At 54.2% G+C, this 27209-nt stretch overlaps 1 protein-coding gene across 7 annotated transcripts in view; it reads left to right on the top strand.

The window, feature by feature from the left end:
* RAPGEF1 (Rap guanine nucleotide exchange factor 1) overlaps window positions 1–27209 on the top strand; it is a 135724-nt gene that overhangs the window by 92155 nt on the left and 16360 nt on the right. For 4 of the 7 annotated variants that reach the window (XM_081803812.1, XM_081803810.1, XM_081803808.1 and 1 more), the window contains 7 exons: window positions 65–248; window positions 1335–1841; window positions 7022–7221; window positions 9389–9547; window positions 23239–23511; window positions 24374–24466; window positions 26280–26365. In XM_081803812.1, coding sequence (XP_081659938.1) covers window positions 65–248; window positions 1335–1841; window positions 7022–7221; window positions 9389–9547; window positions 23239–23511; window positions 24374–24466; window positions 26280–26365 — 1502 coding nt within the window. The remainder of the gene's footprint in view (window positions 1–64; window positions 249–1334; window positions 1842–7021; window positions 7222–9388; window positions 9548–23238; window positions 23512–24373; window positions 24467–26279; window positions 26366–27209) is intronic. The other 3 variants (XM_081803814.1, XM_081803813.1, XM_081803811.1) reach the window with 2 other exon arrangements.

The raw sequence follows: 27209 nt of genomic DNA, 5'->3' as shown, positions 1-27209 counted from the left end.
TCCCCTGGGCTCTGCCACCGTTTCTCAAAAGTGACTTGGGCTTGTTTTTATTTTTCCACCCGAGGATTTTGACGTGGACTGTTACACACAAAGGCGACTCTCAGGAGGCAGCCACTCGTACGGCGGAGAGTCGCCCCGCCTGTCCCCCTGCAGCAGCATAGGCAAGCTCAGCAAGTCAGACGAGCAGCTGTCCTCTCTGGACAGGGACAGCGGCCAGTGCTCCCGGAACACAAGCTGTGAAACACTAGGTGAGCGCCGGGCATCTTGGTCACACCTCCTGTCTCATCCTTTCTTGGTGGCTGCTTTGGGGTCACACAGGGAGGCCAGTCAGCGGTCATTCGGCCCTGGCCAAGTCATTCAGAGTCTGTTTCGTCATCTGTAGAGTGAGGGGACCAATATCCACCTCTCTCAAGGAGGTCGCAAGTTTGAGTGAAATAACCATGTGCATCCACATAGGAGATGCTCAGATGGCAGCTGTTGTTACGGTTAATCTGTCAGTTTGCAGTTTGACTCCCTTGGCCAACATGAAGAGCCATCTGTGCTCAGAGCTGTAGGTGAAGGAGAGAGCCCCTGACAGAGGGTGAAGGCAAGCGAGCAGCGCGTGCTGACCTCCTGGTTGGCGCGGGATGCGTGCCGTGGGGGCCAGAGGGAAGTCTGAAAGGCAGCTTGGCAGGAAGTCTCAAGAGCATTAAGCTGTTCCTGTCCCGTGAGCTAGACATTCCACTTCGAGACTTTATCTTAATCAGAGATTTATAGCAGGATTTCTATACAAGGACGTTAATCTCAGCATCACTGGGAGTCGTGGTAAACTGGAGACTCAGTGGTAGGAAATCTGAGGAGTTGTACATCCGCTTGGTGGAATAACGTCAGTCACGATACATTGATCAATGGACGAAATCCAAGACCCCTGACATAGTATTTTTCTCAGTTGGGTTTTTAAAAAAAAAAAAGAATCCTAAGGGGAAAAAAGACTTTTATGGAAATACATTAAAATGTAAACCGATTATAGTTAAATTATGGGATTGAGGATGATTTTTATTTTCTTGATTTTTTTTTTGGCCACATTTTCTACAGTGGTCACGCATTTTTCTTTTTTAAAAAATAAGAAATTCAAAAAATACAGGAAGATACAAAAAACAGGGTAGCAAACAGCCCTTTTCCCACTTACTTTTGCGTTTTCGAGCAGGGAGAAGAATGAGGCATATAAAATACAGCATAGAGATGAGACAGGAATCACGTTTGTGTCACACACGAATGAATGGGATTGGGTAGGATTGCTGCTTCCTGCGGGGCCTTGTGGCTAACGGGTCATGTTTCTCCTGTCGTGAGTGCAGATCACTATGATCCTGACTATGAATTCCTTCAGCAAGACCTCTCTAACACAGACCAGATACCTCAGCCAGTGGCCTGTCACCTCAGCCCGTTGCCGGAGTCCTTGGGAGAGTCTGGGTCTCCGTTTCTCGGCTGCCCTTTCCAGTTGCCTCCAGCACCCAGCAGCTGTCCCCAGCCAGATGGGCCGTTAGCCCCAGGACAGCAGGTGGACATGCCCCCTGCTCTCCCCGAGAAGAAGCGCAGGAGCGCGGCCTCCCAGACCACGGACAGCTCGGGCTGCAGGGTGTCCTACGAGCGGCACCCCTCACAGTATGACAACATCTCCGAGGATGAGCTGCAGAACCCAGCCTCGGGCCCGTCCGTCCCCTTCACGCCCTTTGCTGCTATTCTCCCCTTTCAGCAAGGAGGGTCCTCAGCCTCTGTCGAATTTGTGGGTGATTTCGCTGTTCCTGAATCAACGGGTGACCCGGAAAAACCACCTCCTCTACCAGAGAAGAAAAACAAACACAGTAAGCTTTTGTCGAGCTGTTGTCAGGAAGCACGTTCTGTAACCTAACATGGGGGCGCGTTTTATCTGGGCATCTAAGCATTGGGCCAGAGTCACGCCAGTGGCCTCGTAATTTCACAAAAGACGGGGCCCGTGGTACATGGACACTTCGGGGAGCCTTGTTTTGTCGGTACTGGTAATGGTTTGTAGAGCTTGATAAGCCGACCTGTCCTTGTGGCCTCTCTCAGCTCTCAGGCCAGGCCCCGCAGAGCCCGAGTGTTTGGCCCGAACACCCAGCGACAAAGAGAAGTGAGTGTCACAGCTTCAGGACAGCATTCCAGCAATATCCGGGTAAAGCGGGATGGACTTTTGAATTCAGTTAGAACTCACCGCATCCACAGAGGGGTTTTCTGAGGATCCCTGAGAGCGTGCAGGTTGCTGTTTAGAGAGGTCCCTGGTACCCCTCGTCTTCTGTTTGCGGACATGAACTGTCACGGAATGACTTAGAACCTGAGCTTGCCTGGTTGGAGCTGCCGAGGACATTTCTTAGACCACATATTTTTAATACAGGATGTTATTAGGGTCCAGGGGTGGCGCTGAAATTTTAGGTATTTGTAGTTGGAGTATTTCTGGACTGTCACTTTGCCATCAGATTCCTAAGTAGAGTCCTGCTAGAGATGGTTTTTCTGCTGGATCCCCTCACGGCTCCCTGTCACAGGCTTTCTCCGCTGCGCCCCCTCCCCTGATCCACTCGCGCACTTCTGCTCCATCTGTCTTTGGTGGACTGACCATCACCATTTGTGTATGTGTGTGGTCACCTGGGCCACACAGCCCCAGGGCTCCCTGGCCTCAGTTGCAGCATCCAGCAGAGAACTTCCACCAACTAGGAATTGACTCTCCATTCCAAATTCCCAAATGAGAGCATCTGATTGGCCCCAGCTAGCACGGGGCCCACCCTCAAAGAAGGGGAGAGTGGTTAAATGCAGCAAGGGTGGCCCCGAGGGCAACTGGGTGGGCCTTGTCCCCCAGCTCCTTGCTGGGTGTCGCCCAGGCTGCATCCTAGCCTAGGGTGGTCTCTTCCCCCAGCTGAAGGGAGAACCGGCTCTGAAGGGCTGATGAGGTCATCCCCATCTGTCGTTCACTCATGAGAAAGCAGGGTGCTGCTAGAGGGGATTGCCAACAGCAGCGCCGGGGACATTTCCCTCTGTGCCTCTCCCTCTGCACCAGCAAGTGTCTAGAGAGCTGTTGGCCTTTCCTCTCCACCCACCTTACTTGACTGTGCCGCTCTGGGCTCACACCCTTTCCTCTTTTCCTTTCCTTGGAAGTCTCCGAACCCAGAACACAGGGTAGGAACCACAACAGATGTGTGGTGTTGCCTGGCCATGGAGACGGGGGCCTCGCCTCCGCTTTTTAGAGCAGGGCGGGCCATGGCCCTTACGTGGGGCTGCAGAGAGGAGGAGGAAGGGAGGCATCCGCTGTTCCCTTTTCAACAGCCTCAAGTCTCCAGTGGCTAAAAATATTTTCTATTAGACTCTATTTTTAGGCTTTATCTTTCCATCAGTGTCTGTAGTACTTGTGTCTGCAAACCTTGAAAAATGACTAAGAGCTTAAGGTGTGGCATGCCCTGGGCCAAAGCTTCACACGCCATCGTATCTAGTCTTTACACTCTGGCCCCGGGCAGCGATGATAGCACGGTTTATAGAAGAAGAAACCGGAGTGCGAAGGACCTGAGCCTTGCCAGGATCAGCTGGCAAATGGGTAGCAGATCTGGGCTTTGGAGCGGGCCTGTGTTTTCCCAGCACGCTAAGGAGGCAGGGATCCGGCCCTCCTTTGTGGAGACTGTATGGGTTTCAGTAGTGACCGCCAGGCAGCAGGGAGTCTTTTTTTTATGCCCCGTGAAAGGACCCCTGAACTTGAGGCCTGGTCCTAGTCTCCTGGAGTCCACTCTTCCCTTGGGGAGTTCCAGTCTTTGACCTGGTGGAAAACTTGCAAAGTTGCTTTGCGAGAAAGGAGGGAGATAATCATCATCCCTTGTATTTGGCTAATACTGGACAGAGCTCATACATACACAGTCCTGCTATCATAGAGTGTCCTTCTCCTTTGGGTTGCGCTAATGTCTTGAGTCTTGAGGGTCGTCGGCCCGTCTTGCTGAGGGCAGCCCTCCAAGCCCCTTGTGCCCAACGAGCTTCCTAATCACTGCCCGCAGTCCTGGGTGCCCGCTGGAGCACCGCCTGCCGAGATTCCCGGTGATGCTGGCTGCTCGCTTCTCTGAGCTCCTGTGCTGGGCTGCCTTTGAAACGGACCCAGTCTTCCTTATTTCTCGAAGGTCCTGAACCTCACTACTGTCTCTGTGTTTGGTGAGCAGGTCTCTGCAAGGACTTCAACATCTGGAAGGCCAGTTCTTACTGAAGCTTCCTGTTTTAGGCAAAGATGCTTGTGTTCAGTCTTTTAGGGAGCACTTGGTAGGCATTTGGGATCCCCTTCAAAGGCTTGCCTCTTCCTCTAGAACCTCGTGGTGTTGGTGGTGCGACGTGGAAGAACGGCGTTGTGGGGCTCGAGGGGGTGGTGGGCTGCACTTGCTTTCCGGCAGCAGAGCCCTTGTGGGCAAGACTGCCTTTACCTACCCGCCTGTTATGGCCAAGCTCTGCTCAGTGCTTGCTGGAGCGAAGACATTCTTATTGATTCTTTTAAATAGAGGAGATGACTTTGAACCCCCTCCTTCAGTGAAGGGCATCAGAAAGACAGCCCTAGAGAAAGGCATTGCTTATCTACCTTGACCCCAGTTGAGGGTGTCTCCAGTTAAGCCCTCAACTTTGAGGCTATGTGAAAATACAGAATGAAGCCCTGCAAAATTGTCCTGGCCACTTTTGCTTGGTATCTAGCAGGTGCTTCAGGAGGACAGCACCCAACTCCAGATGGTACCTTCGACCTCTGCCGTACACGCACCTAAGTTCCTTTGCTTCCAAATCTGGGACCCTTTTTCTTGCTAGCTCCCTCCTAGTGCGTGTGCAGCAGCCCTGTGAGTAAACTCACCAGCCCTCGTTCCTAAGGGTCCAGGGGCGGTATTCCTAACTCATGAATCAAGGGGGCATGACAGCGTTTCCCCTGCAAACGTGGACACGTTTGTGTTTATAGGGAATTCCCTAACTCTCGGGAGCTTCCTACACCCCTGAGAGAATGGGAAGGGTGGTGCTGCATTTCAGGCCAGCCTTGACCTAGACTTTGCTGTGGGGAGTGTCCAGTGTGGGTTCCAGTCCCACAGAGAGACGGGGATTGGAGAAGGGCCTACTCCCACCCAGCCTCCCAGCTTCGTAAGGCGGCCAGAGGGCCGGACAGTCAGCTCCAAGCTGTCGCTTGCCCTGAACCCGTGGAGTCTTCAGAAGGGCCTGGCTCTGGAGTCGGGGCTCCAGTCGCTAACCCCAGCTGGGAGTAAGGTGCAAGGGCTGAGGGCTCGGCGCCTGCCTCAGGACAGGGTGCCTGTGAGGATGGGCCCCTGAGGTGGGCGAGGCCCCTGCTGGCTGCGAGGGCTCATGGCTCAGGCAGGGAGCCTGCCCCTGGGCGGCCTCGAAGCTGCCGGTAGTGTCTCCCAGAGGGAGCAGCGTGGCGTCAGGTGGCAGGGTGGCAAGGGCCGGGCTTTCTGAAACAGGTTTAGGGAGGAGAGGGTGCACGTGTTTGAATTCAAGCATGTCTTTCCTTGCCGTCTGTCCGTCCCCCGAGGATGTAGCCTCTCGGCTGGAAGGGGAGAATGGAGTTTAGTGGCTGTTACTTCTTGTTTACCCGGTCGGTGCTTTATAAGACCCACCCAGGGCCATCGCCTGGTTTAGCAAGTCCCTTGGTCGGGTTAGGTGACGTGTGTTTCACTCATTCGTTCTACAAATATCTGTGGAACCTGCTGTGTGTCAGCACTGATAGTGGGGCGGCAGACACGGTCCCTGTCCCCCGGGAGCTTCAATTCTCCAGTGACAGACAGTAGATCCTATTGCATCGGCCTTGAAAATATATCCTGAATCAGATCAGTCTCACCACCTCCACCCACACCACAATCTGTCACCTAAACAACCACAGCGGCCCAAGAGTTGTTTTCTCGAGACAAAGCAGCTTCAGGCAGGCCCGGAGGGGAGCCCTTCGTCGGGTCCCACCGGCCTGGCAGCGGGCCGGCCTCCTTGCCCTGTTCCCACAGCCTCTCATGACCTCACAAATGACTGCCTCGCTCCTTCCAGCCTCCTCTTGCTGGCTGTGCTCTGCTCACCAGACCCCTGGCCCGACCTTAGCCTTTGCCCAGCCTGTGGCCTCGGTGTGGAAGGCGTCCTGTAGCTTATCCATATTCTGGAGAAGCCCCCACCACCGGCCCACTTCACTGTCAGTCCCCAGCATTCACACCTGGTCTGTTTTCTGTCTCCTGGGAGGGTGTGAGCCTCACATGGCCAGAAGACTTGCTTGCTGGCCCCTGAGCTGGTGCCCAACACGTAGGTGCTCAGTAAAGTCACATACGTGGGACGGTCCCACAGGTGGCTCATGCTGTGGGCAGGGCTAAGAGGACTCCATGGAGGGACAAGGAGGGGCTGCTGGGCGGACGGCTCGTGCCGAGCCACAGGCAGGGGAGAGCCTGCTCAGCAGGACTGAGGGGAACAGCATGTGCCCACTTCCCTGCATGCTCCAGAGAGGGGAGGAGGACCACGCGCCTGGGGTCAGAGGAGTGGGAAGTGGCACCTAGTCTCCGCCACGGCCACGGGGTGCCAGGAAACTCCCAGGGCTTTTCAGCGGAGGGGGTGGTCGCCCCCCATATGCATTTTTTAAAAAGAGACTATTTTTTAGAGTGGTTAAAGACTATTTTTTTAGAGTGGTTTTAGGTTCACGGCAACACTGAGCGGAAAGTACAGGGAGTTCCCGCAGGTCCCGGCCTCCCCCACTGTCACCTCTCCGCCAGAGTGCTGTGTGTTAGTCACCCAGCCTGCACGGGCATGTCCCTGCCAGCCAGAGCCACAGCCTGCGTAGGGCTCACCCTTGCTGTGTGTCCATAGGTTTTGGCCTGTGGGCGACATGGTGTCCATGGTGTGGCGTCGGCGGGGGCTTGTGTGGGCCTGGGCCTGGCCATGCCAGGGGAGCAGGGAGGGGCCCGCTCGGGGGTGGGGGGGGCAGCCGGGGGCCGCGCAGCCGCCCCCCAGTAACGCCGGGCCGCCCCCCACCCCGTCTGCCCCGCAGTGCTAGCCTACATGCAGCTGCTGGAGGACTACTCAGAACCGCAGCCGTCCATGTTCTACCAGACGCCGCAGAACGAGCACATCTACCAGCAGAAGAACAAGATGCTCATGGAGGTGTACGGCTTCAATGACTCGTTCAGCACCGAGGCCTCGCAGGAGCTGGCGCCGCCCCCCGCCCTGCCCCCCAAGCAGCGGCAGCTGGTAAGCCGCCCCCCGCCCCGCCGCCGCAACCCTCTGCTGCCGGGACCACGCGGCTTCCCACACGGGTGCTCCCACTTCCTCCCGACAAGCTCCCCCGTCTCCCCTCCCTGGGGGTGGCAGCGCCTTTCTCTTCCAGAGCAGCCCCACGCAGCTGGGCCTGGCTTGTACTCAGAATGTCTCCTCTCTCTGCTGACAGTCTCTTGTATTTTTCCTCTCTTCTTGGGCTCCAATATAGACCTCCCAGAAAGGAGGGACTCAATCAAGGCACAGGGCCTGGTCTGTGTACGGCCATCTGTGGACTTGATTTACATAATGGCCCAACTACACAGAGTGACTGACACCCCACCCTGGCCAGCGATGGCCCCGTGCAAACAAGCTCTATTGAAGCACGATGGCCTTACACAGAGCCGTCTGTGTTCCCGGCATGGCACCCTGTCTCCTCTGAAAAGCGAGTGAGGAGTCCCTGTAGGTACCGAAGCCCAAGTCAGCACAGAAGGCAGGCTGTCCTGCGTGGGACCAGGCGGGTGGGCAGGTCGGCCGTGCCTGCTGCGCACCGGAACCCTGTTCCTGCGGCTCCCCGCTTACCAACCAAGTGGACCGTGGTCAGGTGGTGGAGTCCAAGCATCTCGCCGGGAAGAGTGCACCTCAGAAAGGGATTCTTGACCTGTTCAGAGCTGCATATGCTGTGTTGCTCATAGGCTGACGAGTCTGGTAGTGTTTTCACCGCAGAGGGGCCTGACCATCTTCCTTCCTTCGTGAGAGGACGTGAAGGTGCTGGCCTGCCTTTTCTGGGAGGCAGCTGCCGACTGGACAACCAAGACCCCGGGTTACTCCTCGAGCCCCCGCCCTGCCCCAGGGGCCCCTGTGCCTTCCTGCATTCAGGAAGCTCAGGGGCTGACCAGGCAGAGCCCAGGACTAGCTGTGTCTCACGACTTACACTCAGGGCCTCAGTTCTTCACCCACCCTGCCCACCCCAGGAACCCCTGAATATGCCCCAATATGAATCTAAATGGCTCTGAAAATGTTTCATAAAGGGATCTTTACCATGGAAATAGAAATGCCTGCCCCAGGGAGCCCTGACCTAAAATGTTTGGTTCAGCGGCTGAACTGGATTTCGTTGAGATCTGAAACAGTCTCAGCCCCTCCTGCCAGTGTCCACAGGTGCCCATCGGTCATCCTTGGGCATCTTCTCTGCACCGTGGAGCCCACAGGCTTCACAGAGGTCCCTACGGAGCGCTCTCGGACTCGGAGCCTGTGTGGGAGAGCCCACCGAGCGCTCCGCATGCTGTCCGGGCAGTAGTGAGGGGCCCAGGAGTGAGGCAGACACCCTGCGGAGCACTGCGGCTTGGTTTGGCTTCACGTGATCCTCCCCACAGCCTCTGTCACCCCCATGTTAAGTCAGCTGAGGCTGAGGAAGCCAGAGACTTCATTGGAGCCCGTGCAGCGCTGGAAGTAGAAGATGGGGGACCAAGCCCAACTCTGGCTGAAGCCCGGCACGGCTCGTGACATGCCCTGTGCCTGCCGCGTGGCTGCCCTCTCAGATGCAGATGCAGGAAGGCTTGTGCTCCATTTTACCAGCAAAAGTAGTAGTCGTAATTGTGCCTGTTGGCCCCCATACAGTGCGGCAGGCGCAGTTCTGAGTGTTCTACGCACAGACGGTCCTAGACAGGTGTCCTCATTTTACAGATCAAGAACCTGAGGCACAGGGACCTTTAAATAATGCTTGAGGCCAAACAGGTCCCAAATGGTGAGGCCCAGGTTCAAAGCCAGGCGGCCTGGCTCTAGGAGCGCACTCTGTGGAAGCATGGATAAGGGTAGGGTCTGCTCCCCAGGGGAGGAATGTGAGGCCCTATGTCAGTGCAAGCCAGGCCCGTGGGGCCCCAAGCCCGCTTGGCCTCCTTCCACCTTGCCACCGCTTCCAGTGGACACAACATGTATGAAAGTTAGCTTCTTAAATCGCTCACAAGGAGGTGAAGGAGGGCACCGTCTTGTCCGGGTGGACTCTGGCGGGCATCTGTGATTCCTCAGCTGAGCCAAGAAGCCATCCCTCTCCAGAATGTCCAAGCAGAATTAGGTAGCAGCCTATGGAGCCTTCATGTGCACCTGCCTGACTGTTCTCTGCTTTTCTCCCTCCTTCCCTGTCCTCTCTCTCGTCCCTTCTGTCCAGCAGGCCTCCTATGCTGCTTCTTCCTTCTCCTCTGTCTCCTACTGTGTCCAGCAAACTAAAGTGGCCTTCACCCCCGAGGACAGCAGTGCCGCTCAGGGCATCAGTGTGTCCGTCTCTAACTCCTTTCTCAGCCGGCACGGCAACTTGCCTGTGCCCTCGGTGAGTCGCTCCCTGCTGCTCTTTGCTTGGAAACGTGAGTGCGAGCTTTCATTTATCACCTGTGCCTCCCGACCTGCGTGCTGCTGCCCAGCCCTGACTCTGTCCTCTTGCAGACCCTGCCCTAGACAGGAAGGGGCATGCATGGTTGGTTCTCTGTGGCCCAAGGACTGTGTGAAGGGGCGGGGTGGGTGGGGTGGCGGCGGGGACCGGGAAATGTTAGTGGCCACACTCTTGGCATCACCACTCAGAAGTAAACTGGCAGAAGTGTTTTGGCTTTTTATTCTGGTCTCCCGTTGGGCCGTGGGTCAGCCCTGTAAGTGTTCTGTATTTAAAAAGAAGTCTTCCTCCCATAGGAAGCAAGGCCAGGGAGAGCAGGCTTTAGCAGGACATGAGAGTTCGAGTCTGAGGGCCTTGTCGGCTAACTTCTGCTGTGTAGCAAACCACTCCAAAACTCAGTGGCTTAAAACGACAGTAACCCTTTGTCATTGCTTAGGACATGGGTTGGTAGGGTGACGGCCCATCTGATTGTGGCTGGCCCCACCAGCACCTCTGGAACCTCGGCTGGGACAGCGGGCCGCTGTGGCAGTGCTCCTCCTGACCCTTAGCCTCCGTGAGGCCAGCCCAGGCTTGCTCCCGCGGCAGCCGGCGGGGTGCCTGGGGAACTGATGGGAGCAGACAAGGTATCTTCAGGCCTAGGCTCAGAACCGGCCCACTGTCTGTCACTTCCTGGCATTCTCTCCGTTGAGTCACGAGGCCAGCCTGGGATTCCAGGAGTAGGGAGCTGGACTCCGCCTCTTGCAGGGCTGCCGCCAGATCACCTTGCCGAGGGACGTGGCCACGGGAAGGGCATGGGTATAGCCAATTTTGTAAATAGTTTACTTCTGAAACTTAGGGGACACTAACACTTTGGGAGGCATAGTACTGGTCTGTTACCTTTTGCTGAAATCTGCATCTGTCCGGGAACCTAAAGGGCTACCATTCTTCCTTTAATCTGTTAAGATGAGACTGAGCAGCAGGGGAAGAGCTTGGATGGGGCCATGTTTGGGTTCTGCTTAAAATCAGTTTTGCCTTTGGGTAGTTTATTTATCCCTCCTGGTCTCCGCTTCTTTCCTTCGAGATTACACTTGTCTCTTATTTTGTGGTTGTGAGGATTAAGTAAAATCAGGTAGGAAAGTTGATTATTACAGCTCTTGGTCTCAGAGTCCGGGGTTCTAGGCTCGGCTCCGTCCTCATTCTGCACGTGACAGCTTGGACAAATGGCTTCACCTACCTGGACTTCCTTTTCCCTCTACGACCTGGTGACTGGTTGACCAGGTGACTCACAGAGACCTAGCCAAGCTCAGGCTCCCTGTGTCGTTTTGTCTGGTTTCTGTCTTTGAGAATCATCCATGTGGGGCCCAGGTTAAGACAGTCCTGCCTGCGTGAGGAATGCACTGTTCCTTTTGCTGCTAGGGCCTAACTTCTTAGAGCGCTCAGCAACCCTGTGCTTGCTGTAGGAAGGCTGAACGCCCCTCCCTCCCCGCTCCCGGCCCTGCCCTGGCACACAGACACCCTGTCTCCTCAGCAGGCACTTCTGGCAAGCTCCTTTCACAAATTGTGCAAAACTTGGCCTTTACATAATCCAGCTCTTGACTGTTTTTTCCCCTCTATGAACAGAAAGTAAGTGTGAGTTATCCTAAAAAAGTGTCTACAATGTCCCTTTTGAACAGTGTGGGGTTAGAGGGCTTGTCAGTGAGCAGAACTGTTTGCTACAGAGTTGATGAAAGTTTGAGGGCATTTCAATGAAGTTTGGGCATGAGTGTGTCATGGTTTTTATCCCTTGGGATGCAGGGGAGTCTCAAGGCACCTTGCATTGGAAAGACCACATTCTCTGTACCAACGCCACGGTGCAGCCCAAGGGAGTGAGCTACTAAAGGGGTTTTATTTCTTAAAAGGAAAGTCCCCCCAGCCTCCAGAGCTGTTAGTAGTGGCCTGAATGTTTGGAACATTTGACATCTGATGTGCTGAAACCCCGGAGAGATGGTTTAGTGCCATGTCACCATATTCTTCATGTGTTCTCTGCTTGCATTCTGAGATGAGCCCCAGATAAAGGGCTTTGGATTGCTCTTAGAGCAGCCCTTTATTCCTGAATCTCATCATTCTGTCGTTCCTGGGCCTGTGTCATCCTTCCAACATGGAATTCTGAAGGGGTACCCCTTAGGAATACAGCATCGGTCAAATGTGAAGACACCTCACCCTTTCAGTGACCTGTTACTTCTGACGGGGAAGATTCTAACCATTAAAAACCTCTTGGGGCACCTGGTGGCTCAGTCAGTTAAGTGTCCAACTCTTGATTTCAGCTTAGGTCATGATCTCAGGGTCGTGAGCTCAAGCCTCGCATCAGGCTCTGTGCTGAGCGTGGGGCCTGCTTAAGAATCTCTCTCTCCTCTGCCCCTCCCCCCACTCATGCACGCAGTCGCACGCGTTCTCTTTCTAAAAAAAAACCTCTTGAGTTAGAGCAGGAAAGCTGCATTGACCAAGCTTAATTGAAGTAGGGGCTCAAAAAGCATCTTGTTCAGTCTTCTCGGTGTTCCAGGTTGAGTATGATACAGCAAGCACAGGGATTCTCCCTGTGCCCGTCATGCAGCAGGAAGGATCCTGAGGCAGGGTGTGAATAAGGCCAGGAGAGTCACAGGCCGTCAGCGGGAACCCCCTGGGCTGTGGAGGCAGGACAAGGTCAGGCAGAGCTCCATGGGGGGAGGTGGCATTTGAACTGTGGCCTGAAGAACAGTTAGGATTTCAGGGAGATAAGAAGTAAAGGTCAGGGAGAACGAGTCCGAGATATTCCACACAAAAGGACCTACCTGGAGGATGGGGGCTAGAAAGCCTAATGTGCATTCTGGAAGGTGGCCTCCAGTGTAAGTGCTCAGGGATCAAGGTTATGGGGGAGCTGGCTGAAGGGTGGTGCCCTTAGTCAGCCCTTCCGTGTGTCCTCAGGGTCAGCACACCTTAACTGAAACCGACTGCTTCCCCAGCTGCTCCCTCCTGAGCATGGCCCTTGGGGGTCAGGCCAGGGGGTGCGCCCCCCCGCCCCCTCGGCATCTTCCACCCCATCTGCTCAGCTCTCTCATCCCACAGAAGTGTTCACTTGCAGTCCACGGACTTCCTGTCCTGCCCAGCTCGTGCTGCATCCTAGGAAACTGGAGCATCTGTGCAGACAGGCGTCCAGACCTGATGTGTGGCCTCTGGGCCGTTACGCTGGCTTCAGTAGAGGAATGTGTTTTGGGAAACTAGGACTGAGAGGCAGGAAAGATGTAGAGAGCCATGGGCAGCCTCCGCAAGGCCCAGGGAGGCCTGGCCCCTGTTTCTGGTCTGATCCCACTGGGCCTTGGCAATGTGCCTGCCCCATGGGGGCGCTGGGAGGTGTTGCAGTGATGTGCCTTCCTACAGACGGCTTTCTGACAGGACGCTGGGGTCCTCCCTTTCTGTCCCCAGACTGTCTCTTGGTTACTGGTAACCCTGGGGCTGCCTGCCATGTTCTCACTGCATCCCCACCACGTTGGCTGCCTTCCGCTTCCACTCCAGCTCTGGTTGCTGCGGCGTCAGCCCTTCCCCTCTGCACTGAATTCCCACGTGCTGTCTCCTTTTCCTGGCCCTTCTCTGGTTTGCATTGGCTCTGGTTCTGAACCCTGGTCTTGTGAATCTAAAAAGAATCTTAAAAGTTGGATGGGATCTACGTTCGCTTTACTCTTGACCAAGGTAGTGAAAATCTCTCATGGGGCGCCTGGCTGGCTTAGTCAGTGAAGCATCTGCCTTCAGCTCAGATCATGATCTCAGGGTCCTGGGATTGAGCCCCACATCGGGCTCCCTGCTCAGCAGGGAGTCTGTTTCTCCCTCTGCCCCTCCCCACCTCTCTCTCTCTCAAATAAAATCTTTTTTAAAAAATTTTTTTAAAAAGAAAAAAGAAAATCAGTAACCATTAGGGTAGCCAGTGCTTTTCAGGTATGGAAACGTTGATGTTGGAGAAATGACCTTCCCGCACCCCCAGACTGTCTTCTGGTGCATCCTTTCTTTGCTGACTGCAAGGTGCTGGTTTTTACTGTCACCAGGAGGTCTGTTCAGGTGCTAGGAATCTGTGGAAATACTTCTTTACCATCTTGGCTTCCAGAAGATTCTGAGTAAGTAAAACTGCCAGAAGACCCAGATTTTGTGAAGAACTTGAGAAGTATCCATAGGAATGGTCATTTGTTTAAAAAAAAAAACTCTTCAGGGCAGGAAGTCACGTCTGTATCATCTTGAGGACGTCAGTTACAAAGGGCAGGGTGGGGGTTTCTAGAGCCACCAGTGTCCCGTTCTGGGCAGATGGTGATTGAGTGTGGAGCTTGGGTTTTTGGACATCAGCACACATGCTCTCACCAGAGGGCCTGCTTCACAAACTCTGTCTCTCCGCTGTGCCGTCCCCCAACAGTGCAGCAGCGAGGGCCCACTCCCTGAGACACGTGGCAGCTCCGGAAGGCCCACTGCCGCATCTGTCCCTCGCCTTTTCTGCCCTGAGCAGTACCCAGCAGCTGCCACGGAGACTGTGCGCTGAAAGACCGGTCTAACGGGCACATGGGAAGGGAAAGAGTAAAGGAGAGATGGTGGAGCGGGGCAAAGGGAAGAGAATCACCCGGAGAGAAGCAGACAGAGTCCACGGGCTCAGCTTGCTTGGCACAACACACCGTGTCTTCTGCTGGAAAAAAATAAGCCCCTGCCTCCCTCGCCTCTGTTCCTTACTTCTTCCTGAGGTCACCTTATCTTTATGGCTTCCTGACCTGCTTAGAGCTCACTCACTCTGAGAGATGAGAGCGGGGGAGTGTCCACGGACAGCACTTGCAGCCCAGGGATGAGGAGTATTTCTCCAAGCTCCATCTCTCCTGGGGGTGCTTTGTTCCGCTGGCCTGCCAGACGTGCCAGGGGTTTCCTTTGGAGTGGCCCGGCACTGTCGGCCCAGGGAGAGTGAGGGCCGTGCTGCATGCGAGGCTCGGGAGCTGGTGGGTGTTTCAGATCCTGCAACTTGGAGACTCTTGTACTCTACCCCATTCTTGGGGGCCTTACCACGGAGTATAGTCTACAGCCGCAAGTGCAGGCATCTTGCTAGACCTTGGACTTGCTGGGATGGGGAATTAGACCCCACACAACTAATGGATGACAGGAGCAGCCAAACCCTTCTGCTCCCATCCTTGTTATTTCTTCTTTTTCTTTTTTTTTTTTTAAGATTTTATTTATTTTTATTTGAGAGAGAATGAGAGAAAGAGCATGAGAGTGGGGAGGGTCAGAGGGAGAAGCAGACTCCCTGCCGAGCAGGGAGCCCAGTGAGGGACTCGATCCAGGGACTCCAGGATCATGACCTGAGCCGAAGGCAGTTGCTTAACCAACTGAGCCACCCAGGCACCCCTTCTTTTTCTTCTTCTTCTTCTTTCTTCTTCCTTTTTCTTTCTTCTTCTTCGATTTATTATGTAGAGAACACACATGTAAGCAGTGGGGGGGAGAGGGAGAATCTCAAGCAGACCCCCCTCCCAGTGGAGCGCCCTATGTGGGGCTTGATCCCACAACCCTGAGATCACAACCTGAGCCAGCCAGGCGCCCTGCATCCTTGTTATTTCTGTGAATGTTTCCACTATCCACTGAGTTGCCCGGGCAAGGAAATGAGGTATTGTCTCTCCCCCACCTCCCCCGACCGCCACACACATGCACACACACAGCACATTTACATGTGACATGCACGCCCACTCACCAAGCCCTGCTGCACTTCCTAGCATATGCCCTGAGCTGGTCCTCTTCTCCAGCCTTGTCACCGCTCCCCTGCTCCCCGCCCCCAGTGTCGCCTCTGTGGCCTCCCTGCTGGCCTTCCTGCCACCACGTCCCCTTCTCACCACTAGCCAGATTCCCGTGTCCCCTCAGCACTGCGGAGCCTTCTGTGGCCTCACCAGCTACTTCTGCTCACCTGTCTCCATGCCCGGGCCCTCCATACCCCCCACTTTCTCCTGGCACCAACTCCTCAGCTCTCCCACACATACTTGCTTCTGTCGTCTGTTCCACCCTTCCTGATGTCTTCCGTCCCCTTCCGCACCATATTTTTCCTTACTTGCTGTGTGGACCTGAGCATGCTGTCCCCAAATCAGTAGAGCTCCATTTCCTGTCCAGTGATGAGAGCCTGGAATTGTCCTGACGTAAAGCATAGTGTAAGGCACACAAGCGGTGTTTAATAAGAAGGGAGGCATTATAATATTTATTTTCACACTGGGAAAGCGTTTCTTTCTTTTGTAATGCTCAAGTTCTTTTTTCCCAAGGTCGTAAACCCTCTGAGGGTAAGGACGGGGGGCTTATGATGTGCTTCCGGCCTCAGTATGTCGCTCAGGGCCGAGCCAGCAAGTGGCAGGTGCTCTGATGCCGAACTGACTGGAAGGATCTTAATTCACCCAAAAGCAGTTAGCAGGGACCAAGGAGGCATCTAGCTCTCTTCCTCTACCCGTCACCACATCCATCTTTCCCCACTTCCCCACATTTCATTACAACATGATGCTGACTCATCCACTTCCATGCATCAGACATACTGGTTCCAGACTGTGGCTGAAAACCCAGTTTCTTTCTCATTTTCCTTCTCTGCTAACCCATAAGGCTCTGGCTGCTGGCTGTCCCCAGAGCTTGGAGACCCTTGGCCTTGGAGACTTGCCAAAGCAGCCACTGTGACTCAGCCATTTCTGCCCCTCATTTTGAAGACTTCTTGCTGCTTTTTTGCTGGTGCTCATGGCGTTTTAGATGGTCATTGTTCTTGGACCAGCTTCAGACCCAGGAAATAGCTGTAGCCCCTTGGCAGACGTGCTTCTGACTCCATCGGTGACAGTCCGGCTGGTCTGGCACCAAAAGGACCCCCTTGGTCCTTGTGAAGGTCCTGTGGTGACATGAACCCTAAGGGTGCCGTCCACACACACAGACTCGCCTGTACCTTCACATTTCAGGCTGCTTGTCACTGCTCTGTGATGGAGAGCTTACTCCACTCTAGAGATGGGGAAACCGGAATAGAGAAGCTGAACCGTGTCATTTATTCAGTCTTAGTTAGAGCTAAGGTTTTAGGAATCCAGATCTCCACTATGAAGAACAGTGTCCATTTGACATTTATGAACTGCTTAATTGCCAGTAAATAATGGAGACCTGGCAAGGCTACGTAAAAAGAAAAGCCCGTATGTAGGCTGGACATCAAGAAGAGGGTTTTTGTCCTTCATGTTCTGACACATTACAGAGTGTAGCTACAGCTCTAAATAGAGTTCTAAGAATAAGTATAAATTAGAGTCCCTGGCATGCTGTTTAAATCCAAACTGAGTAAAAATAGTTCAGTCAGATTTCTAGAACCGAATTCAAATCATTTTTTAATCCATACTAAATCTTTCTATAAAGAGTCGATGCTCTTAAGGTCAATATTTAGTGAATATACAGAGCATCCTAAAACGTGTTGGAGGTTTTTGCAAGAATATTATTAGCCATGAAACCATTAGCCCAGAATCTGTTGTTTTCAAGGAGGATCTTGTGATTCGGGTTGCAAAAATATGTTACATGAGAAGAAATGCAATACATTTCCCCTTTCACCTATCTTACTACCTAAAATTCTCCCAGGCAAAACATTTTTGGGGTTTTTGTTTGTTTGTTTTTACATGCTTTGTTAATTAGAATGTTCAAATGTGTTTTTGTTTTTTTAAGATTTTATTTATCTGACAGAGACAGCGAGAGAGGGAACACATGCAGGGGGAGTGGGAGAGGGAGAAGCAGGCTTCCCGCTGAGCAGGGAGCCCGATGCGGGGCTCGATCCCAGGACCCTGGGATCATGACCTGAGCTGAAGGCAGACGCTTAATGACTGAGCCACCCAGGTGCCCCAGTTCAAATGGTTTTTAAAAATAGATTCCACCAAGAAGTTTATTCAAAAAGAGAGTAGGTATTTTTTGGATCCAGGGTGATGCTGATGTTGCCTTTCTTTGATGAGTACTGTCCTATCACTCCTACACCCGGGAGTGGCTCTCCTTGCCAGGAGCAGAGAGAGGTCCCCGGGGCAGGTGCTCGTGGCATGGGCCTCAGAATCTGCTGCTTGGCTTTGGAAACTTACCCTTTGACATTATGTAAAACATAGTTGTTATAAATTAACACAAAGGCATCAAAGAAGGAAGTTGCTTCTGGGCCTAAGGGGGCCCCCCGAAGGAAGGCTTTGGTAAAGAGTAGTTGACTGAGACCAGGAAGAAGAGAGGAGACACATCAAGCAGACTTCCTCCCAGTCGTGTAGCACAGAGTGACGAGGAATGTTACCAAGGGTCCTTCCTGGTGACTTTCCTTCTCTTAAGAGCCAAACCAGGCCTGCTTCTCTCCAGGAGACCCATCCCCCAGAGATGGTGGAGGGTGTTGTGCAGTGGCTGAAAGCTTGACTTCCTTCCAAGAGAAATCACTTAGCCCCGTGTTGTATTGACACTTGCAGTCTCTGGTTTAAGGGAAGTGTGAGCCCAGGACCAGTGCTGAGTGAGCTGCAGTTCCCAGTGCTTCTCTGTACGGGAAGGAAGCCCAACCCACACTAAAGCTGCCGTTGCCCCTGGGTGTGTTTTCTCACAAATGATGGAGACGAATGTAAGTCTGAAAGCCAGCCGTCCAACAGCTTCTCTGTGTTGGTAAGCAGCATCCAGAAACACTGAAGTCATAAGTCTTGCTTGAGCCAAGAGCATGCAGTAATGACCAATCTCTGGCAACTTCTGTGCTTCCCAGACACTTTACGACAGTAAAGTCCATTCACTCAGATGATGGCATCGCCCGGTAATTGGGAGGGTTGAAAGTTCCTCAAAGCTCGGAGCTCCAGTCACCACGACTGCAGAGCCGGCAGGGTCACCGGCCTGTGGCTCTGGCCATGGCTGCTGGCGCACACTGCCCCCTCGGACACCCCCGTTCGTCCCGACTGTCACAGGAATTAAATGGAATGTCTGTTACAGTGAGGAATCAATTTTGCATTTAAAGATCTCTATTCCTGCTTTCTTGCCAGCACAGGGCTCATCCCTAGTCATCTTTCATGCCAAGACTAGAGTGGAGACAAAGTATCCTTGAAAACTGACACCTGGCCAGCTTCGGGGGGCTTTGCATTCCAGCGTGTGCACGGCCACGCGTCAACATATCGGCTTATCAGCCATCATTTTTCCACCCAGAAGACTCACAGCGGTTCGTTCACGTGTCTGTTTTCAAAAGAGCAGATTGCCAGTTCCTGCATCTCTCGTGAGGGCAGATGTTGTCTCTGCATCCCCGGCTTGTATGTCAAGCCTCAGCTCCCTGCCTATTGCTTGCTGGTCATCACAAAACACTGAGCCAGGGAGATCTCCCAGCCAGATAGTAGGTGTATCCCACAGAGCTGTAGGATTATACGGTTGGGGCCTGTCACATGCCCAGAATGTTCGGTGAGCGGGACATCCCCCGCACCTCTCTTAGGAGCCAAGCTGTGTGTTAGGAGGTGTGTGGCCTGCACTTTCAGCCTGTTTCTTCATCTTTGTGATAAGGATCATAGCAGCCCTTCGTGTAGATGAAATGAGATGATCCATGCAAACCCTTAGCACCTCATCTGACCAGCAGGCATCGTCCTTCCCAGATGGTCCTTGCTGGCACTTTGACTGATGGTGTGATCAAGGCTGACGATGGGGACCAGGCAGCCCCTTCTAACTGCTCTCTTTCCCAGGAACTTGCTCTGGCACTCCCAGATCTTCTGCAGAAATCTGCAGTCTCCAGCCAGGCAGCCCCCCTCGTGGTATAAGATCCTCAGCCCAAACAGGCTTACTCTGGCTATAAATAAAAATTCCTGCCACAGAAAGCACAGCAGCTCTCTGTCAGAAGCACAGCCAGGCACCAGCCAGGTCCTAGAATAAACTCCAGGCAGTGATGAAGTGGTGTTTCTGCTCGGCGGCCAGCCTGCCTTTCTCCCTGCCATGATGAAGAATGTGGTCTTACAGGCTAGAAGTACTTCTGCAGAGACTGGCCTTGTGGACAATGGTGTGATGATGAGCCCCAATGCGGCCCTCCCCTCCCGAGTTGCAGGAGGGGCACTGAGGGTGCTTTGTGTGCTTAGAGAGCCGTGCCTTGCATCTCCCCACCCCCTTGAAGGTATTTTTCAGGCTTGGCTCTTGTCCCAGCAGGACTGCATAGCTGGAATACCAGGGCTGCTCACAGGCTGGGGCTGCTGAGGGAGGGAAGGGCAGGCCAGCTGGGGAGGCTTTGTCCTGGAGATGGGAGCCTCCTTGCTTTCTCCTTGGTGGCTGCCCCTCCCCTGCGGCACACGTCCTTGCAGCATCCAGAGCCTCTCCGCCCGTCCCCGGTCTCCCAGTGCTCTCCCAGTGCGGCGGGGGAAGCTTGTCGGTTACCCTTCCCCGCTCGGAGCCGAGACATTGCTGCGAGTCAGGGGGTATCCTGGGCGCTTCAGTTATAATATTAGAGTCAACGCGTACGTATTCCTTTGTTTGGGAAATAGGTAGTAGACCCCGTTAAGCCCCTCAGCTCTGCGGTTTGGAGTGGCTCCCAGACTGGTACTTCGGCAGGTGAGGGAGGAGAGCTGAGAGTGTTCGTCACGTGCCGCCACCGTGCTCAGGACTGCAGAGCGTCAGCTCAGTAAATCCACACAGACCCTCCGAGAGGAGTGCTGGTGTTTTCATCCCCGTTTCATTTATTTTTGTTTGTTTTTTTATTCAAGTGTAATTAACATACATTAGTACATGTTTCCATCCCCGTTTTAAAGATGAAGAAACCAGGGTGCCCGACTGGCTCAGTCAGAGGAGCGTGCAGCTCTTGATCTCAGGGTCATGAGTTCGAGGCCCACGTTGAGTGTAGAGATGACTTAAAAAATAAATAAAGACGAAGAAACCGAGGCTCAGGAACTTCAGTTACTTACCCAAGGTCACACAGGTAGAAAGAGATGGCCCAGAGCCCAGTCTGTGTGACTTGAGATTGTGTCCTCAGCAGTCACCCTTGTACCATCTCCCAGAAGAGGCACCCACGGTGTGTGTGAGTCGGCCACCCGACTCAGATCAGAGCTTGTTCAGAGGTCCCATCAGACTTGGCAGCATCGTGTGATCGTGCAGAAACCGCTTATGTAGATACGTCAGGTGCTCAGTCACTGCAGGGCCTGGTGGAGTGCTGAGTAAGCTTACGTTGGGGGGTGGGGGGTCAACGAGGGCAGTGTCAGGACTCTTGAAAGAACTGGCATATCCCTCAGTCTGTTCAGGCTGCTCAAACCCAGTTCCACAGACTGGGTGGTAATACACAGCACGGTTCTAGAGGCGGAAGGTCCAAGGTCAGGCTGCCAACAGGGCTGGTGCCCCTTCCGGTCGCAGACTTTTTTTTTTTTTTTTTAAAGATTTTATTTATTTATTTGCGAGAGAGAGAATGAGAGAGAACACATGAGAGGGGGGAGGGTCAGAGGGAGAAGCAGACCCCCCGCCGAGCAGGGAGTCCGATGCGGAACTCGATCCTGGGACTCCAGGATCATGACCTGAGCCGAAGGCAGTCGCTTAACCAACTGAGCCACCCAGGCGCCCAGGTCGCAGACTTTTCATTGTGTTCTCACATGATGGAAGGGCAAGGCATCTCTCTGGATCCTCTCTTATATGGCACTAATCACGTTTACGAGAGGTCTTAAGAGCCTCCCAAAGGTCCCCACCTCCTGGTACCACCACCTGTGGGAGTTAGGATTTCAGCATATAAATTGAGAGATACAAACATTCAGCAACATTGATCTTAAACTAGTTGAATTCATGCGCAAGGGAGAGGCCTCTGTCAGATCTCAAGGCAGCAGCTACCCTTGGGGATGCACAGGCAGGAGATCTGAGAACCTGGCTCCTGCGTGAGACCGTGAGACCGAAACCACTGCCTGAAGCGGCGGTGTGGGCTTCCCTCAGGGTGGCCTCCCAGGACCAGGCCCTGCCATCTGCTGGCCAGTGCGTTCCCCCACACTGTCTTCTCTGTGGCCTTTCCTGGCCAGTGAGAGCCTCACTATGGGGGGACATTTACCAGGAATGCACTGGAGAGTCCCAGAAGCCAAACACTTTACCCTACTGCCATCCCCAGCAAGGCCTAGGGTGAGTCCCCTACGCCTGGGTGGTCACTGGAAAAGGCCGGTGAAACGTGGCACCTGGCTGATGAGGGCACTGTGGATACTCCGGCGCCTCAGCCCCCAGTATGAGAGCCTCGGAGCTGGGGATCCCCTCATGCAGCTCGTTCAGAAAGAAGGTTGGGCACGGAGCTTCTTACCAAGAAGCCAAACCTTCAATGTCTCACTCAGAACACGGATGGCACTCCCCACCGATTCGTTTGGCCACGTACAGGGTTGGTCTTGATTTTGGGAGTTAGATGGAGAAACAGAATGTGTGAGAGGGAGTAGGCACCACGGGCAGGTGTCCTGAGTCTGATGTAAACCATCCAAGCCGAAGGAAGCTTTAATCAGTCCAGCCAGGAAGGAGCCAGGGCCAGGCCAGCAGCGGGTGGGACGGAGGGGGAGCGTGCCTGTCACTTGAGTTGTGGCCACTCTCAGTCCAGGGCAAAGTGTAACTTTGTAAAACCACCTAAGGATGTGAGTGGCTTTAACCTCCTGTTTAAAATTTTATTTCTTCTTCCTCCTTTTCCTTGTCCTGGGTTCTGAAAATCCAGTGGCAAAATGCAGAGAACGTTTGAGTGAGTGATGGGCACATTTGCGTTGAACTTGGCTCTTGTCAGATTCCAGCATCTATAGTGGGCAAGTGGGCCTGGCAAGGACTTTGGATACAGACCCTTCCACATGCCCCTCTCCCATTACCCTGTGACAGCATCAGGTTGTCAGGCCCTTTATGGGACATGGTGACATTGTCAGGTTCTGAGCCTGGTGGCCCCTGGTCCCAGAGCTCCTCTGTCCCTCCTCCTGCAGCAGAGCCCAGGCCTGGACAGTGCTCGTTGACTAAGAAGCTGCGGGCATTCACTGTCACCCCTCAGCCTGGCTCCAGACCTCTCTCTTGATGAGAATCTGGGAGAGTGTACCCTTGCCCCTGTAAGGTGGTATCAGAACCTTGCAAGCCCCTTCATTTGTTAAAAAAAAAAAAAAAAAGGAAAAGATTGTATAGGAAGAGGCATGAACTCAGAAATTTTTAGCATTTTGATAGCACAGTCCTTCCAACCATTTTTAAGGCCTAAACCTTCCCTTCCAAAAGCATTTCAGGTGGATTACGGTATTTAAAAGGCTGTAGTGTTTGACTTTTAAGGGATAAAACCAAAGAGATTCATGCAGAAGATTCAAAATGAGTAAATAGGACCCAGGTGTCTGAGTGCACATATTGAATTTAGCCACAAGTTCTGAAGGGATGAAGGCATGGGTTGGGTTTGGCGGAGCAGAAAGTGGGACCACCTGGACAGCATGCAGGGCTGGCTCTTCTTTGGGGGTGCCCGCATCCTACTGTTCAGACGCCGAAGAAGGGGCTGGTCGGTCCTCAGGCCCTTCTCAAGGGAGGATGTGCCCGGGTTGGGGAACCTCGGCCAGAGGAGTGCGGGGGTTGGTTTGGCCTGGTCGGTGGTCCTCATTAGAATTACTGTGAACAGCCTGCCACAGTTCAGCTGAGTTAATCTAATGACTTTTTCTCTTGTCTGTTTTCTTCTTCCCATCTTCCCGTTTTTGTGTCTGTCTTCCGCCTTGATTCTGTAGTATAAATCTGTGTTTAGGTCCTACTCCCAGGATTTCGTGCCTCACAACCAAGCTTCCGTTCAACCTTTCCTTCCGCCTACCTCCTCTTCCTCTCCACATTTCCCACCCGTCCACCAGTCTCAGAGCTCTGACTTAGCGGTGCCAGCCGTAGCCAGTCTGCCTCCCAGCACCGTGGACGGGCCTCTCTCATCTTCTCAGGAGAGCAACTTTCATGGGAACACTGTCCGCCTTCCTTCCGAAATCTCTCTCACTGACTCGCCCCAGACGCCTTCGGTGAGAACTCAGCGCACACCCCCCTCCACGTGGGGCTGCTGGATGGCCGTTCACGAGCCCGCCGTCACCGCCTGTCACTGGTAGCCAGGCCCGTTGCCGGCACGTGCCCCGTAACAGCGGGGCTAGGTCCGGGTCCCCGGAAGGTCACAAAGTGCAGTAGTAGCCTGTCTGTCTCCAGAACAGAAAAGGGAACCTTCCATACGAAGTTCCCGTCAGATGGGGAATCTCATTTTCCACCAACGGATTAGTGACCACTTAGAGACAGTCCTCGTGCGCATGAGACAGAAAATGCTCCCGGTTTTCCGTTGGGTTGTGTGTTGTTAAAGAAAGCTACCGACACGCTGGGAAGACAGATGCAGACAGGACCCTGACAGAGGTCAGAGGTGGTGGCCTCTGGTGCCGCGTGTGCTGCTGATGGAGGGCCTGCTGCCTGTGCCGTTCCGCTCGCTGAGTTCTTCATCGGGGCACGGGGCCACCACCTTGCAGGGTGCAGGGCGCAGGGTGTGGCCGCGTGTTGACTTGTCTGGTGTTGCCTCTCTCCCTCCCCGGCCCGCTGTGGCGCTGGGAACCCCTCTGGGGAGCGCAGGGAGGAGTGCGCCTCCTCAGGGCAGTTTGAACGGCCCTCCCCCTCTTTGGGGAAGATCCAGCAGGAAAGTTACGTCCCCTGTAACACAGGCAAGAGGTGGCAAAGCAGCAGCGTTCTCTGGCCGGGGGGAAGCTTCCCAAGGAGCAGCGAGGGCCCGCCGCTGCCCCTTTTCCTCCCCACGGGAGGAGGGCCCCAGGCAGGGCCAGCCCTCTGAGCCGTGCTGGCTGCCTAGGGGGCCTGTCACATGTGCACTTCCTCTCATCCTGTCTCCCCCAGAGTGAAAACACCAGTGAGGAGGCTGGTGAGGGTGAATACGTCAATCTGTATTCCTCTGGCCAGGGCAGCGAGGAGCTGGCTCACTCTCGAGGAGTAAGTAACCTCGGGGCTGCCTCGTGCATGTGGCCTGGCCTGGCAGGGTTGGGCCCTGCTTCTGCCTGGCTGAGCCTCCCGGTCGCTAGCAGGCAGGCTGGGGCCCCGCCGCCTTGCCGAGAGCCAGCATGGCTCCGTGGGGAGAGGACGTGGCTCCTGGAGGAGGTCCTCCCTCTGCTTTCAGTGCATGTGGCACTTTTCAGGCCACAGGGGTCTTCTGGAAATCTGCAGAGGCAGCATGGTGTTGGCCTGGCCACACATCAGTTGCTCTCCGGGATTTCTTTCCGTCCTGTCTTCTAGTGTTGAGGTCCATCTTCCGTCCCCTACCCAGAGGGCGGGAGTCTTTTCTCCTACACCACCAAGCCTCCCGAGCCTTCGCCCCCTCGTGCTCCCCCAGCACTCTCCTTCATCCCCACAGGAGCAGCTTCCTCAGAAGCCGGGTGGGTCTGGCAGTGAGCCCCTGCTGTGTTAATGCACCTCCCTCCTGAGAGCGTAGAGAAACACCTGATGTGGCCACCTTTGGCTGACTTCTGTCCCAGCTCGATATGGCCGTTCTGCTGAGCAGTCAGCTTGCCGGGTTTTGCTGCAGCAAAACATGAACAAGTTCAAAAGCTTCAAAAAATAATGAGTCCCTTGAGAGGAAGTGCCATGAGGACTCGAGTCCTCCCTGGTGATCAGCTCACAGGGCCTAGCCCATTAAAAGTATGGTCACTCCTCGTAAGATGCACCCCCCCACCAAGGGCATCCCCACAGGATGTTAGCTGTCCACACAAGGCAAGCCCCACTTGAGGCATTAGCAAGTCCTAGAACACGAGTTTTCACCCCGGTGGGATTCGACCCTGTCCATGGAAGCTGTTTCTCTTCTGATGTTCGCTCCTCACCTGTCCGCTCTGCTGAACTGTGCCCCCACATCATCCAGCTTGGCCTCCACACAATGGAGCCTATCCCTAGCTGGCCTTCCGTGGCTCTCCCCCCCCACCCATGACCACGGTCAGAGCTGACTTTTCCTCAGAGCACTGTCCCTTAGGATAATCTGTGTTTCCATGCCGCCCTGCTCTCTGTTGTGGCCTCGGTGGCAGACCAGGGATGCCAGATAGCCATGTTGTCACTGAGTGGGATGGGCCCAGATGCCCAGGGCCAGGCCGCTGGAGGAGAGCGGGTTGCACTCATGCGCTCGAGCACTTAGACCCCTTGGAACTCTACTGGGAGGCAGTTGAACATGGCAGTCCTGAGGACTTGGTTTAACTAGGAAGTCAGCAAAGGTTTGTTGCACACTGGCGGGGCACAGTGGTTAAAGACACAGGTTTTGGAGGCAGACAACCCTGGGTTTGAATGCAGGCTGCAGCCTTCTAGCTGTGTGGTCTTGGGCAGGGCCTTCAATCGCTCCCAGCCTGTGTGTGTGTGTGTGTGAGTGGGCACAGGGATGCCAGTGAACAGACAGGGTCTTGGTCAGGGCCGGGCGAGAAGAGGTACATGAAGCCCTTAGCACAGTGCTTGGCTGAGCCTGGCTGAGTAGTGGCCACCGTGACAGTCCTTTCTCCTAGGAGGTGCTTGGGATGGCTTCATCTAGGTTGGCAGCTGACAGAGGTCCTAAGTAGGGGCACCTGTCACTGTCCATAAAGGCAAGATGCTAGTCCGAAGAGGGCCTTGCCCTTCCTGTGTCATTAACCACATTCACGGTTACCTTGTTCACATGTCGGATTGCTCCATAGGAACTTGCGCTCAGAGGCCACTTGCAGGCGGGAATGCTGGGAAACAGATCCTCCCAGCATGGGGCACCTGTCACAAACCCACTACCGACTTCTCCTTTCAGGAATCACCAGCTGTGAAAGACGGACATCCCAGAGATCCCTCGTCGGCCAGCAGCGCGGCCGGGAAGGAGAGCAGAGACGGTGACAGGTAGGGAGTGACCAGGTGGAGCAGGTTCCCTGAAAGCTGCAGGCCCGGCTGGGGAGGGCGGCCCCTTGCCCACAAGCAAGCCAGGCCTGCGGGAGCTTGAGGTCTACACCCTTTCCTTTCTTCTGACTCGCGAAATTCTGTGTGTCCAGGGTAGAAAACATGGCAAGTACAGAAATGTGTGAGTCAACCAGATATGTCACTAATAATCCCACCCTTAAAGACCTTCATTCTGGCATGCAGTCTGCCCTGCTTCCTGATTATGTGCTCACATATGATCTACTCTGCAAATGACCCATGACAGTCTTAAATCCCAGGCCAACCTTCCTCGGCCTCTTCCAAGTTCAGGCGCACTGAGGGGGTGTCAAAGACGCCCGAAAAAAACTTTTTATTGTGAGTTACTAGATGTGGTGTGTATATTGTGTTGTTAAACCATTTGAAAGTAAGTTACAGACATGACATTCAGCCCCTAGATACTTCAATGTGCCTCCTAAAACATTTTAATTTTTTAAAAAGACTTACTTATTTTAGAGAGAGCGAGCGAGCATGTGGGGGTCCGGGTGTGGGCAAGAGGGGGAGAGAGAGAGAATCTCAAGCAGATTCCCCACCCAGAACAGAGCCCAACGCAGAGCTTGATCTCACGACCCTGAGATCATGACCTGAGCTGAAATCAAAAGTTGGACGCTTAGGGCTCCTGGGTGGCCCAGTCAGTTATGCATCTGCCTTCAGCTTAGGTCATGATCCCAGGGTCTTGGGATCCAGCCCCGCATAGGGCTCCCTGCTCAGTGGGGAGTCTGCTTCTCCATCTCTCTGTACCCCTCCCCTGCCTGTGCTCACTCTCACGCTC

The sequence above is a fragment of the Leptonychotes weddellii genome, chromosome 14, assembly GCF_054177405.1.
Source record: "Leptonychotes weddellii isolate Sample4059 chromosome 14, ASM5417740v2, whole genome shotgun sequence".
Lineage (NCBI taxonomy): Eukaryota > Metazoa > Chordata > Mammalia > Carnivora > Phocidae > Leptonychotes > Leptonychotes weddellii.
The sequence above is the reverse complement of the archived record's forward strand: the minus strand, read 5'-3'. Positions and strand labels throughout refer to the sequence as shown.